Source organism: Ambystoma mexicanum, chromosome 8, assembly GCF_040938575.1.
Source record: "Ambystoma mexicanum isolate Mex_15411 chromosome 8, UKY_AmexF1_1, whole genome shotgun sequence".
Lineage (NCBI taxonomy): Eukaryota > Metazoa > Chordata > Amphibia > Caudata > Ambystomatidae > Ambystoma > Ambystoma mexicanum.
In genome coordinates, this window is record NC_090929.1 from 290,023,730 (window position 1) to 290,038,400 (window position 14,671).

The 14,671-nt window shown below is 47.3% G+C and overlaps 1 protein-coding gene across 4 annotated transcripts in view; it reads left to right on the forward strand.

The window, feature by feature from the left end:
* The window catches only part of AKNA (AT-hook transcription factor), a 442,732-nt gene that overhangs the window by 245,520 nt on the left and 182,541 nt on the right, over positions 1–14,671 (forward strand). For all 4 annotated transcript variants that reach the window (XM_069609684.1, XM_069609685.1, XM_069609686.1 and 1 more), the window contains exons 10-13: positions 4,345–4,490; positions 9,428–9,598; positions 13,889–14,141; positions 14,261–14,358. In XM_069609684.1, the coding sequence (XP_069465785.1) occupies positions 4,345–4,490; positions 9,428–9,598; positions 13,889–14,141; positions 14,261–14,358 (668 nt within the window). The remainder of the gene's footprint in view (positions 1–4,344; positions 4,491–9,427; positions 9,599–13,888; positions 14,142–14,260; positions 14,359–14,671) is intronic.

Below are 14,671 nucleotides of genomic sequence, written 5' to 3' on the forward strand. Positions count from 1 at the left end.
GCTGGAGGGCAATAGAGCATAAGGAGGCTAAGAATGGTATTGTAACTCAGATTCAATTTTACCAATAGGGCCTCACAAGCATCGAGCCCTTGTATGCTGGATGTAAATATTCTAAGACTATCTCTAAAAATGATTGCTACCCACCCCCCACCTCTTTGTCCCACCCGATCTGTATGCAAGATCATATAGCCAGCTCGTGTGGCTAATTGTAAGGGGTGTAAATTGGCCTCACATAGCCAAGTTTCTGTCAGAATCGCAAGGTCCAAGTCAGCAGACGAAATATAGTCAGCCACCTCTGTTGCATGCCCTGCCAATGAACGAGCATTTAGCAACAATGTTTTAAGAGACTTGTTGGTGGTAGGGTAAGTACTAATAGCTAACTCTGGGTAAACAGCAGCATCCATCTCAGTCTCCTCTGCAGTAGTGAGCATATCTACCGCAGTTGGGTCATCTCCACTGTGTGTATACTAGTATAGATATGCCCCTCAACAGGAGAGGAATGATCTAAAGTACGGTCACGTGTTTGTGCCTGTAACCTCATTCTCCAGTTTTTCTGAATCCGCCTAATTAAATCACTGCACGACATACTGTATTGATGCACAATAAACCTAGGTACTTAAAATTTTGTATGTGCAGCTGCACAGCACGGGGAGCCCTCTCTCCACTCACGAACCACCAGAAACCGGCTAAGACGCACCGGCACTGACACGCCTGACGTGTCTTTAAGATGCGTAAAGAAGTACAGTTTTCCTGGGTAATGTAGTTCTATGGCTGAATCACACTAGTGGAACAAAATAACTGCGTTAAAGAAGGCGGCAGCTCTAAAAGCGTTGGCACATTATAGATTACCTAAAGAGGCTTCAGTTAAAGCACACACAAATATCGCAATAGTTTCCACAAAATGTCCTTAAAATCCTGAAGTCTCTGTAATCCTAAAATCAAAGCTTCAATTTAAAAGCAAGTAAAACGACAAAAAAGACTGCACAATAAAATCTTGTCTGCAACAATATGATAGGGAAGGTAACACTTGTACAATGGTCTGCTCAGTTTAAATACTCTCTGAGAACTGGCTAAGAGGCGACGGCACTGACGCGCCTGATGTGTCTTTAAGATGTGTAAAGAACTACAGTTTTCCTGGGTAATGTAGTTCTACGGCTGATTCACGCTAGTGAAACAAAATAACTGTGATAAAGAAGGCTGCAGCTCTAAAAGCGTTGGCACATTAAAGATTACATAAAGAGGCTTCAGTTAAAGCATACAAAAATATCACAATAGTTTCTACAAAAATTCTTTAAAATCCTAAGGTCTCCGTAACCCTAAAATCAAAACTTCAATTTAAAAGTGAATGTAAGCGTCCCCAGAAATGCACCCCCCTTAGTGAGAGGCAATAATGGACACACCCAGAAGGGGAATGAGGCCAGGACCAAGTGCGGGTAAGATCAAAAGAGCTTTATATAGTTCAATATAGGGCATGCAAAGGACTCTGCAAACTCCGAGAGCGCTCTGTCTGACAATAGCAAAGACAGTATGTTATATTACAAATACACGTCATGCATGAGGTAAGCTATAGGGGCCACAGAGTCTCAGGGATTGGGTGGTGATGGCTAGGTGGTATACATTGTATACAGTTTCTTCTCCAGGATTGGTGGACGTTGGTGCTGCACCACGTGGGGTGGGAGGTCAGCTGGGCTCATCGGAATGTAGCGCTGGGACGGACATGTCTTGTAACAACGATTGATAGCTAAACTAACATTTGTCCTTTTGGCCACACATTCCCACCCATTCATCACACTTCATGTGTCCTGTTGAGTTGTAACTATTGAAAGCGTTGACCTTAGATCAATACATAGTCAGGAACATTGATAGACGATCTGGAGTGTCTTAATACATTGGTTTTAGGAGGCACCTTAGGTTCGAGCAATCAGGCCCCATGGGCGTAGTCAGGGGCATGGGGGGGGGTGCTTGACTAACCATCCTTGGCAATAACGGCAATAACAGTGAGGGATGGTATTATGATCTGTTGGTACACGTGTATGCGCCCCCCTTTCTAGGGTCATTAACTCGGGGTCGACGGAGGTACTACTGACCTGTGGGGGGGCATGTGACCGGTGCCTGAAAGACGGTGGGATTTAGGACCAGGTAGCTCGTAAGTCACGGAGTTCGGCTGTGGCGGCCTCTGACACGGGGGAGGGTGGCGGATGCTTGAAACGGGTCCAGCAGGGTCGGGAGGGAAGGCAAGGCTTTGCTGTTTGAACACCGTCTATCTCGAGAGAGAGCCTGGGCAGGGGGAGGGGGGAAATGGCCTTGCAGCTCGGTACGTGGCATCTTGCACGAGGCGGTTTTACTGTCGTATGGGTGAGGGGCGACTAACAACACATGGGGTTCCTAAAAGCACTCATATGTATTGTATTTACATAGGATACTAGTTGATGATCATACTTTTTTTTCATAGCATTTCACATTTACAGTTGACATACGAACATGAGGTAGTGTCAAGCAGGTGTGTGTAAAGAGTGTATTAAGAGAGCAACACAAGTTATTGCTCACAGTTATCAGCTGTCCAGTATTTGTATATCTCTTCATTACATGTAATATCGGTTGCACAACTTTCTCTTTACCCATTCTCCTTTATGTTAGCAATGAACGTTAGTCAACGAGGCACATATTACATAAATGGTTTCTGCACATTGCAAGGGCTTTCGGGGTGGGTATGGGTGCAAGGCGCCACACCGTCTATGGCTGGGGGGCTTGGTGCAGGGGTCGGGGCCGGCAGGGTGTGGGCTGATCTCAGTTACATCGTAGTATTCTCGTTCATAGCTGGGGCAATGATGTATTGCGGAAGGTCAACAGCTACAGTGTTTTATTTTGTTGTTCGCTCGCGTCTGGTGACTCGTGAGAACGAGTCTTCAGCGGATCTGCCATGCAGTGGGAGGTGGGGAAAGTGCGGGCCTCTGTGAGTGTGGTCAAGTGGGGGTCACTCTGCAGCGTTCAGTGTTTCTGCCTTGGGTTGAATGTGCACGTTTCTAGCAAGATGGAGATGGCTTAATACAAGATGGCTTCTATCCTCTGCCACGTATCGTGATGGTGCAGCCCCATGTGTCGGCCGGCAGCTGCCCCGCCGCCTGGGCCCGGGAGGCCGGGGGGCCGCCGACGAGTCATGGGTCTCAATCAAGGTGGGACATGTAGTGGGAGGGGGGTCCTATTGACCTACCTTTCCCTACAAAAGCAAGAAAAATTACAAAGTTTGCACAGTAAAATCTTGTCTGCAACAATATGATAGGGAAGGTAACACTTGAACAACGGTCTGCTCGGTTTAAATACTCTCTGAGAATCGGCTAAGACGCGCCGGCACTGACGTGCCTGACATGTCTTTAAGATGCGTAAAGAACTACAGTTTTAAATTGAAAATTCGAGCTTTGCGACTCGAATAATAATTATTTGCATTTGGCTATATTGCAGGAATGCAAGCACGTTTCGACCCTATGCCATAATTGTAAGGGGACACAGTCGTATTTAATCCAATGCCTCAATCCTGAAGTGCGTAAATTAGTTTTGCTGCTCCGTATCAACCAACTACCACTCCTCACAGTACGTGGCTGTCAGCTAAACATACCCCTTGAGTTAAGGTTTTGTCGGATATGGAAGTTAAATCATAACATAGCAACTGCCAAACATGTATTCACAGAATGCATGCAACTCGGACCAACATGCATGTGCAACTTGGAACCCTTTGTTAATGACTATGGCACTATTAACTCCTCTGCCTTTTGGACTAATTGTCTTAACTCTGAGTCCCCTTCTCTGCATATTGCTTTATACCGAATTTGGTTGCATGTAAGTTAACTACAGAAAGTATGAATTCATTCATGTGATATGTATAGATTGAGTTTTCTTTAATTGATTGAAAATTGGGTATGTTCTTTTTATCATGGTTTTTATTAATGTATAAATGTAAAATCATTTTGTGAATAGTTCATGTGAAGTCAACACAATAAATAACAAATAGATATGAAAAAATATACTTTTACTGGATTTTTGAAAAATTACATAAGCTTTAATATCTATTCATAGTCAAGGCAGCCACAAGGCACATCGTGTACCTGTATTCTGTATAAATGCTGTTTCCAACTCCTAACTTCCTGTCGTAGATAAAGTGCATAGAAGCGTCATCACAGCTCTGTACGGTCTTTCTCCGCTAGCGTTCTTTTCTGCATCTCTCTCCATGGTCCTAATTCATGGGCTGTCCATCACACCCACCATTCTGATGAAGCTACTTTACTTTATCTGCCAGGACCACCTTTCCTTCTCATGAAGTTAGTTAATCATTTTTGTTCCTGCTCCTAGACCCCCATTCCTAAGGAAATCGCATCGCATGCGCAGGTGGAGGTGAGCTCGGCCAGCAGCGAAAGTGAGGATGGCGAGGGTCTTCCAGAGCCCCTGCTGCACAAGCGCTCTGAAGTGGAGAAGGGCTTTGACCACCTCCTTGGCCAGTAAGTTGGACAGTCTTGTTCCTCCCTGTCACAATGTTTGGGTTCAGGCAATGTTGCCAGATCATGCACCCGATATAAAGTATGAATGAACAAGGGGTGTAACATGCACACGTGGGGGCCCTGCACCATGCCCCCTCCCTTAACATTGAGGTGTCCTCGCCTTGACCAAAGGCCCTTGAATGCCTATAGATATCAGGAATATCATGACACCCCCCCCCTTTAGAGGGGCCCTCTGGATCATGTGTGGCAACGTGAACATGCACACAGGTAGGTAGACCTGCAAAATAAAAGTGCAGGGGCTCATTAACATATGCAATGGGATGTGATGTCACCAGAAATTAGCATATCAAGGCGAAATATGCACATTTTATTCAATTGGCTTTGCATAACCACCCAAATTGACAGGCAAAAAAGGGAGGATATGTTCTTCTAATATTGTTTAGAAAACGTTGAAGGGTGCACATGTTTTAAACTCCAAGAACCGGTACCAATGTTTTCCCTGCAGTCCCGAGATGTGGCATTTCACCTTTAGTGGTGTGTTGTAGTCCATCAGGTGATATGGTGCATTGGTGAAGTGCCTGGCTTGCAAACCTGGCGACCAGGACTAGAGTCCTGAGGTCGGTCTCAATTCAAAAAGGACAGCGAATGTTTATCGTTTTACACACCGCCTCTAAAATACCCTGCAGAACGGTGTCCGCCCTCTGTCCACCCGCGTGTACCCTCGACGTGAGTCCTGCAGGTAGGTGAGACCCACGTCAGTTGCTCTATCTCACGACTCGCACTGATACGCCTGTGTGTTTCTGTGTGTGGCTGCTTGTGTTGGGATCATGTTTGAGATTCCCCGTGTGGCTGCCCCTTGCCGCGAGATTCCCCGTGTGGCTGCCCCTTGCCGTGAGATTCCCCATGTGGCTACCCCTTGCCGTGAGATTCCCCATGTGCCTACCCCTTGCCGTGAGATTCCCCGTGTGGCTGCCCCTTGCCGCGAGATTCCCCGTGTGGCTGCCCCTTGCCGTGAGATTCCCCGTGTGGCTACCCCTTGCCGTGAGATTCCCCGTGTGGCTGCCCCTTGCCGCCCGATCTGTCTCGTTGCTCTGCATGTCGGCGTGTCCAAGCCTCATCACAATCATTTAGGGGCAACTCCCGGGAGAAAGAAACGTGCAGCTCTTCATTTAATAACTGCACATATTTACCAGGGCGCCCCTCACTCACAAAGGGCACATAGAGATGCCTGCAAAGACTACACTAAGTGTGCACTACAGTGATAGATCAGCTTACTTCCATGGGGTTCACAGCATTGCTCCCCACATACTCATAGTAGCAGCAGAGCAGCCTCCTCACTTGATCATGGTTAAGGTTTTCTGATTGGGGGATTTCTTGATGACGTTTCTCTCATTGTGATAATGGAGATGATTGTGTCTCTCTGCTGTTGTTTCATGTATGCTTGGTATGTGTGACGTGCCTGCTTGTTGGGCAGGGAGCACTTTATAAAAATGCAACCCATGTCATGATGGCCTTCCATCAGTTGTACGATGGTGCGATCTTCACTCAATGAGAAGTTTCCATGCTCTGCGCTAATCGCTCTGAACTGGGTGGAATTTGCGCACGTGCTCCCACAGCAGCGCTCCACAATCCTGACTCAACCCATGCTGGATCTTTAAACGGAAGCACGTGCACACCCTCAAACACACATGTCACTGTGTACAGAATGAACAGCTGTGGCGAGCCTGTTGGGGAATCCTTGTGTGTGTTAATGTTATTGATCATGCATTTCTTTCTAAATTTTCCAGAAACGTGAGAGTCGCTGAACTGAGAATTAACAAGGCAGTGTAAACTGGTCTATGGCAGTGCACCCACCCATGACAGTCCACAGTCACGTTAAAACTCTCTGTGCCATGCCAGGGAAGAAATATCCATCTTCCCACAAGGACAGTCCAGCACCACAATGCTGGGCTGGTCTCCTCTGAAGAAGAGAACCAACAGCAACCGCAGACACGTCTCTAGGAACAGACCACAAGGAGCCAACATCAGCATGACCCTTATTAATCCAGGCTAAATCCTCAAGTAGCTCAACACTTGACAAAGTGTGAGCACCCCTCCACTATGTACAATGTGATGGTGCCCGCTCTGGGAGGCCTGCCATCACGATTAGATACCGGTGCCATAGCTGAGACCCAGTCCCACCTACACTTATTCTGATCACCCGCGCCCGATAATGCTTGGCTCACACCATGCCTAGTGAGGAAAGTGTGTCTAGAGCAAGTGATGCGAAGTGATATTGTCCATGTGTACCTATACAATGTACTCTGAGGCAGAGTCTGCACCTTGTGGGTATGTTTGTCCCAGGAGGATAGCTCAGCGGCAACGTGCTCGCCTTAGAACGAAGACGACACGAAGCAACACAGGTTTGATCCCCGGGTCCGCGCTTAGAAACCTCTGGTTTGGCCTACGTTGCCACGCACCACCATTGTGTTGTTTCAGTGAATCCCCAATGCATAGTCTGATGTTCTGAGGTGACTTTGGCAGCTGCACTTTCCAACTCTTTGCTAATATTGCACAGACTTCTCCCCCCAGGCGGCCCCCATCGTGCTGCTTTTTGCTTTTCTTTCCTTTGGCAGTGCATCCCCACTGACCTCCCCGAGCTCTGCGTTCCCGGATCCGGGACCTAGGAGCAGGTGGACTGCAGCTGCGTAGAGAGGGGTCACAATGCTGCCGCTGTTCCCTCACTGTCTCTTTCCAAAATCAAGGGCTTACCCCTCGTGGGGGTGGCAGCAAAGTGCAGGGGCAACTGGTTAGCCTTTAGGACTGCTTTGTGGGCGGCCTGGCATTATGCAGGGGCGGCATCTCGCTGTTTCCCTTGCGTTTCTGTTCCTTTACCTTGTGCATGGCAGAGACCACAGACGCTTCCTCCGATCCCTGCCACAGCATCTGTTCACTCAGGTTAGCCAAAGGAATATATATATGGAGCTAGACTCACTTATCATTTTCCACACTCACTCGATACAGGTATTTTTTTAATTGTGTTATGGTTAAAATAATAAACCTTACACAAGAGATCAGTAATTAAAAAAGAAAAATGAGAACAGCAAGCATATATAAAAAAAGAAACACAATGATCCATATAGTATATCAATAATGTTCACAGATCATCAGAAGACGTTAAATACATTTTACAGCTTTTTCATAATATTGAAACAGAATACAACCGATTCTAAAAATTGCCTAAAGATTTGCCGTATTAAAGGAAAACCCCCTTTCAACACCTCGCTACAGGCACCTATCAGCACCTTGTCGCGCTTACTTTTAGTCAGTGGCTCCTCCTGTGCATTCTAGTGTCTGATAGGCTGCAGCGGGTATGTCTGGCACTAAACCGGCACGTGGCGCCAGTATACTGGAAAGTTCTGCCACTTCGTGTGCATTATGACGCTAGTCGCCTCTATGTTTGAGTGTTGTATGCCTGCTTCCTGTTCAGCAGCATGTGGTTGCCTTCTCAGTTCGTGGAGTGGGCTGCATAGTGTGTGCTTCCTCTGTGACTTCCTGTGTGCACTTTAGCTGCACTTCGGTTGCAGTTTCCGACCTCTTTGAGACCCCTGTTGTTGCCTGGTCGCCTCTGTTCCTATTTTTCTGGCTAAACCAAGTAACGTTAGTGCACACCAATACATGGGAAAGTAGGTTAAAGGAATTGAAACAGAAAAGTCTTACATGATTTAAGGTGCGGGGGAGGAACTGTGATCCCGGCACAAAATCACAATAAAATACAAAAACCAAAGAAGATCCAACGGTTGAATCCTCCCGTCCCCGGCACACTCTCATGTACTGTAGAAACAGCCGATATTCAATGCCATCTGTCAATAGTTTTTAAACAGATAAGTACAACATTTCAAAGAAGAGAGAGAGTATATATTGTATTTCAACAAGAACTAAAGGTTTAATAACATCAAAGCTTAGAGGAACAGTTGTTTAAGTCTGCTAATAGCTGATGCCAGGGGTGTTGCTAGGTCTGGAAAAGATCTGGGGCTACACTAATGTCGGGACTGTCAATACTGGGGGCTAGCTAGCCTTTTGGTTGTAGCCCCTGAACTTCTATCTGGGGCTACAACCAAAAGACCCGGGGCTATAGCCCCTTCAGCCCCCCCGCCCCTTGCAAAGCCTCTGGCTGACACGTTTCGGGGTAAGAACCCCTTCTTCATGAGCAAGGAGGACTGGAAAGGAAAATGACACATAGAACCAAATCAGTCTTGTGTACCCTCCAAGGTTAATTAATATCAAGAAATGTGTGTAGGAATCAGTCTCTTATTCGACAATGGTAATGTTAAAGTAAGACCATCAAACAACCGGAGTAGCTGGAGGTGACCCCACATAAACGTGAGTATAATGTCTTGTGTAATATCACACAAAAAGAAGGTGTGCAAAAGTCCCAAGTGTTGGTCCTCTCTCATGCGTTAATCACCTCTAAGTATGCCAGCAACCCAGAGCCAAGCAAGGCTTACCTGGGTTCCACGTATGGAGTGCAATGGATCAAGAAATGGAGTAGAACGGAGAATCGGTATTCAGCTTAGGGTATGGATATGTTCATGAACAGAGAAAAGATCCCTGTAACAAAGGAGACGCCAAATAAGAAACGCCTATTTAGCAATGTGGCGTTACTACACATTCTACAGTCTTCACACCAGATGATTGCTTCCATTACTCATCATTTCTCTGTCCACGAACACATCCAAACCCTAAGCTGAATACCCTGTGTATATTCTGAAGGCACAGATTATATCCTGTTATTTTGAAGTGTACTGGCGACGAAGGACGCAGGTTCGTAATATCACATTTAGTCGATTTCTACTACTAGAACGTTGTCATGGCTATTATTTGTGGTTTATGCTAGTTTATTGGTTCCCTCTACACTATAGGAGCCAATTCTCCATTCATCATTTTCTTCTCCCTAGGTACAACAGCTTCAAGACCTTACCTGATGCCATGGGGCTGGAGACTGGGCTGGGAGAGACAAAACATCCACAGGAAGTGGACGGTGCCGCAGGGGATGCTGGGACTCGAACTAGAAGAACTTGGAGACGGCCATCCTTAAGAGAGGAACGGAGTCAGCCTGCTCCACAGCCGTACGTATCTACCAGAAGCAGACACTCTTACACTGCATGTGTTGTTATGGGCAATCTTGACAGAAATCCAAATTATTAGTGAGGTTACACTTGTGGTAAAAATACACAACCATTTGTTGAACTTTGCACCTGTGCTCTTGACATACGCTCACGATTTAGACTAATCGGTTCACTCTTCAAGAATTTATTTCAAAGAAGGGTATCACATTAAGGACACCAGCCCAGGAAGTCCAGCAGTTGTGCTTATTTTAATTATTATAATGACCATATGATACATATTTCATTTTTTCCTGCCAAAAAATGTGGGATTCAGTGCCACTGTACTCTCGTTTTCTATCACATTGCCAAGATTATTTAAGCACGACCTCTTAAAAAAAGGGGAGGGCCTTAGTCCATGGAAAACGCAGTTTCCCGAAGGCCAGAATGGCATATGCTCAGTGCGGAACCAACGCCGAAACGGTGCAACATGTTGGGAGGGGAACAGAGGAAAAAAAAGCCTTTGGTCAAATGAGGTCAAGGAGGCGATGGGGTGGATCACAGGAGGGTACCCCCTTGATGAAATACAACAAAAAGAACAAGGGGCCACAGTGATAAAACAGCCATGAGGGAGGCGGTTCACATTTGATTGGCCAATCTCATGGCTGGGTGACTGGAGCAGCGAGAGATACGCCCAGATGAGAGTTCCTAAGGGCTTGTGGGCAGATATGAAGGGTGATGAACCGACAAGGGAGGGTTCGTAAAGGGGCAGAGTTTGGAACAAGTCGTCAAAATGTAAAAGGCAACTTGGCGAGCCTCGGAAGGAAGAACGGGAAGGCATTGCTAGGTAGAAAGGAATTGCTCAAAGGGCGATGGATCAAAATAGCAAAAGAAGTGTCTTTCAGGCAGGATCGTCCAGGTTTATAGCATCATCGCCTACGCTCTGTCTCAATAAAACCCAACCGGGACAGTGAGCTATGTTCAACTACATAAGCTGTATCCTGGAAAATTGCAGAGGCTTGGAAGTCATTCACTAATAATACGTATCCCTAAAATCCCTGATGCTCTGTGACATGACCCTCTGCTGCTCCCACATTTTCACCCGCTGCTATAGTTTACCTCTGCTCAACGGGGCCCGAGGAAATTACAGCATTTTGTCAGCACTCTGCAAAAGTGTACTCACAAACAGACAATTTGTACACCATTATCATGTATGTTTTAGCAGTGCATTACATTGGCCCAGCAGCCTGGTGTCTGGACGTCCCACTGTTTCCGCAGTTGCCAGGCGCATAGCTTTTCTGAGGCCAGTCAGCAGTTGGTATTCGCAGGTAGTCACCCTGGGAGTGACACCCAAGTCAAACATGCTAAGGGAAGGTTCATGGGTATAGGAAACTCCCCTGCTTTCAAGCAGAGGGTGTCTGACCATGAGACCATCCTTCACAGGCCTTAGTCACACAATCACCCCAATGTTCCAATGCAAAATCATGGCCCAATGTTATCCTATAAAGTAAGTGTTTATGGCCCAAACTAGAGACTCAAGGTGGATCGGAGCACCCACCTCGGGCACTCCAGTTCAAGGGTTTCACTCACCAGTGCCTAGGATGGGGCAGTGCAAAGCCGAGTGATGATGTCACCAGTAGGGCAGGTCACGTCTCAGCTCTGGAATGACTAGCTCAACACAGGATCCCTATAGCCATGCAGAAATGGAGCAAACCCTCAAGTCCTTGCGCTGAGTGTCAGCATTTGTGCTGACTGCAGGGTACTGGGCAACACTGTTCACCAATCATGAACATATGCACCCTTAATACAGTTGGCAACCTACCAATAAGTGCTGGTCGAACCCACAAACTTTCACAGCCATCCTCCCGGTCAAACCCATAGCATGTGGATTCTCGAGGAATGCAGACATGTTCTCCCTGCAAATGCTCCCAGGTAACATCACGCATTCCTGAGAAAGTATCCTACGTGGGGATACCCAGTCTCCACCCAATCACACTCGACGGCAACAAAGTACAGTTGTCTCGATACTGGATTTCACAACACCAGAGACTCCATTTTGGTAGCCTCTGGGAAGGAAAGGCTCGCAATAAGCCAACACATCTATTACTTGTGCAGCCACTGCAATGAGGTACACTGCAACCAACCAAAGCCAGTCCAGCTGTCTGGGTCAGGGAACTAGAAGAGAAATGTGGCAGTGAGCTCAGGATGGAACATGTTGGGGGGGGGGAAACGGGGCATCACATAAATAAAGCAACATATTCATAGAACTCAGAACATGGGCAGGTATGGGATTTTCTACCTTACAGGCATTTCTGCATGGGTGCTGGATCCAAGACAAATCATGGTTAACGTGCCATTCACTGCACACATGCAGTGATTCACCAAACCGTACCGCCCACATGCCACAACCAATCTTAATGTGCCAGGATATCTCTGCCTGCCAACGCCATTATCAGCAGGTACTCTCTTGGGGGAATCCATCCATATTACCGAGAAAAGGAAATTGAATGGGAGATTTGACCGAATTTCGGCCGTATGAAAATTACATACAGCCAAACATTTTGACCAAGTCAACAGTGTGTGTGGTCCGGGCTGCTGCAAGAGCAGCCAGCACCACCAGGTGATGAGAGGTCTGGGTTTCCGTGAATGTAGCTGCCACCGCCTGGTGCTGAATGTTTCTAATTTCGGAATGGGAAGTTTTATGGAGGAGTTTCAAGATAATGTGGCAAATAGCCAGGTGTTGAGGACTTTTTTTAAGGAAATTTGGTTTTCCGTGCAGCAGATGTGCTGAGGTAAAGGGTTTCAGATGCTGGGGGCAGTGATGGAGAAAGCCGAGCTGCCAACTCTGGTGGAGTGGTAAGGGGGATTGCAAGGAGAAGAGCTGAGCCCGATCAGAGGTTTCTAGGGGTGGTAGTGGATGATTTTGTTCTACAGGAACTCAGGTGCTGTATTATGGAGGGCTCAGTGTGTGTGATGCACATGGCATTGAAGGTTGCTCTTCGGCTAAGTCGGAGCCAGTGCAATATTCTGAGTGCAGTCATGATGTGTTCTCTGCGCGAGAGGGCGAGGAGCAGTCTGGCAGCTGCGTTTTGGATTCGTTTAAATTTTCTGAGCTGTCTTGCTGGGACTCCAAGATAGAGGGAGTTGACGTGGTCTAGTCGAGAGATGATGATCCCCTCCCTACCTATCCTCCCTTCTCACTTTTTATACCCCTTCTCGTTCTCTCCGTTCTGTGGATCTCTTCCTTCTCTCTCCTCCTCCTCCACCCTGTGCCCCTTCCCGCTTCCGCTCCTTCCAACTTCTCGCTCCCTTCCATTTGAACCGCCTACCCCTCCCCGTCCGCTCTATTACCTCCTACCCCTCATTTCGCACTTCTCTAAAATCCTATCTCTTCCACTCACCCCCCTAGCTTCCTTTTTTCCTCTCTCACTACTGACTCTATCTCTTCCCACTCCTCCTGCCCCCTCCCTCACTTAGCCCCTCTCCTTCAGCACCTTTCCTATCAATAATGTAAATTGTTCCTTGTACTGTTCTCTGGTTCAGATTCAATTGTCATGTATTATTGGATTATGCTTGTTCCTCTTGTGAAGCGCTTTGGATTAAAGCGCTATATAAATAAAAATAAATACAAATAATGGTCAGAATCGCGGAGACTCTTTAGGGATAGGAGAGGTAGGGAAAGATTTGTTTTAGGTGCGTAAGGGTCAGTGGCGGGTTCTGGATACAGAGTTGGTGTTTTTCGAGAGAGATAGGTCTGTGTCTATGGTGCATCCAAGATTTTTAATGGTGGTGGATGCAGCAGGTGAGGCCCCAAGGGCAGCCGGCCACAGTAAAGGTTGGGGGATCGGAGCAGTTCTGCCGCACATTAGGATTTCTGATTTGCCCGGGTTGAGGGTAAGGTGGTTGGTCATCATCCATACGTTGATATTCGAGAGTTAAGTGGCGAGATTGGGGAGTTTGGAGTCAGGGGGATTTTGAAAATGATCTAAGTGTCGTCTGCGTCGTTGTAGCTGGTAAGGTTTAGTGAGCAGATGAGAGCTGCAGTGTCGGACTTAGGTAGAGGTTGAAGAGGAGGGGTGAAAAGGAGGCTCCTGATTTGTGACGGGGCAAAGGGCAGAGGAGAAAGGAAGGAGTAGATGTGGGTTACAAAAACAATGCATTGTTTAGGTCACATGTCTTATCTAATGGGTCTACTGTTTATGTGCATCAGTGGTGTTGTTACTGGGCGCAAACATCATGTGTTGCAGGCAGCATGAGAAGCTATGGAAGAGCATTGGCGCAAGCACATTGTGACCCCCTTTTCTCATATTCCAGGCAGCCAATGGAGGAAAAGCCAAGCTTGCCAAGTAGGTCACGCGACATCTCCACTAGGCGCAGCCGCCCGCCTTCCATTCGAGGGAAGGAATCACAGCCTAAGAGCTCTGTAGCAGAACCCAATACTCGGATGGTAAACCCCAAATCGTCTCTGCTTTCACGTCAGAGCAGTGTGGCCAGTGCAACAGGCAGTCACCAGTCCGAGCACCTGTCTCAGAAGCGCTTCCTTCAGCCGAAAGTGCTGCACCCAGAGGTAAGACCAGGGGTGCCTACCGAGGGGGCTTGGAACCCATGCCCTGATTTGTAAAGGGACCAGTGGTCACATCACTGACTGTCAAGTCCAATGTGTGTCTGCCATTTCATCTCTTGCAGGAGCGGATTGTGTCACCTGAAACTGACAGTGGATTTGTGGGGTCAGATGGAAGCCGGATATCCCCACAGACACCAGAACAGCATCCTCCTCAAACCAGGTACCTTCAAGAGCTCTATCCTCTCTGATCTTCATTTCAGACAATCGGTCTGCATTGTACTGTGCATCTTCAGCATCGTTGCTAATGGCAACCAAGCACTGTGTACGTCCAAGCGCTCATTACCATGCACACCAGATTCTGTTAGGTTCTTCTTCCATCTCTTTTCTCTCATGCATAATCTCGGTGCATATTACACCCGGTGCCTCACATAGCACTGTCCATTTCACAGAGGCAGTGACTGCATGAGCTCTTGCGCCTATCACAGTGGGTACCCACCCACAGGTGTGCATGCTGGCTCGGAATTATTGAGTAG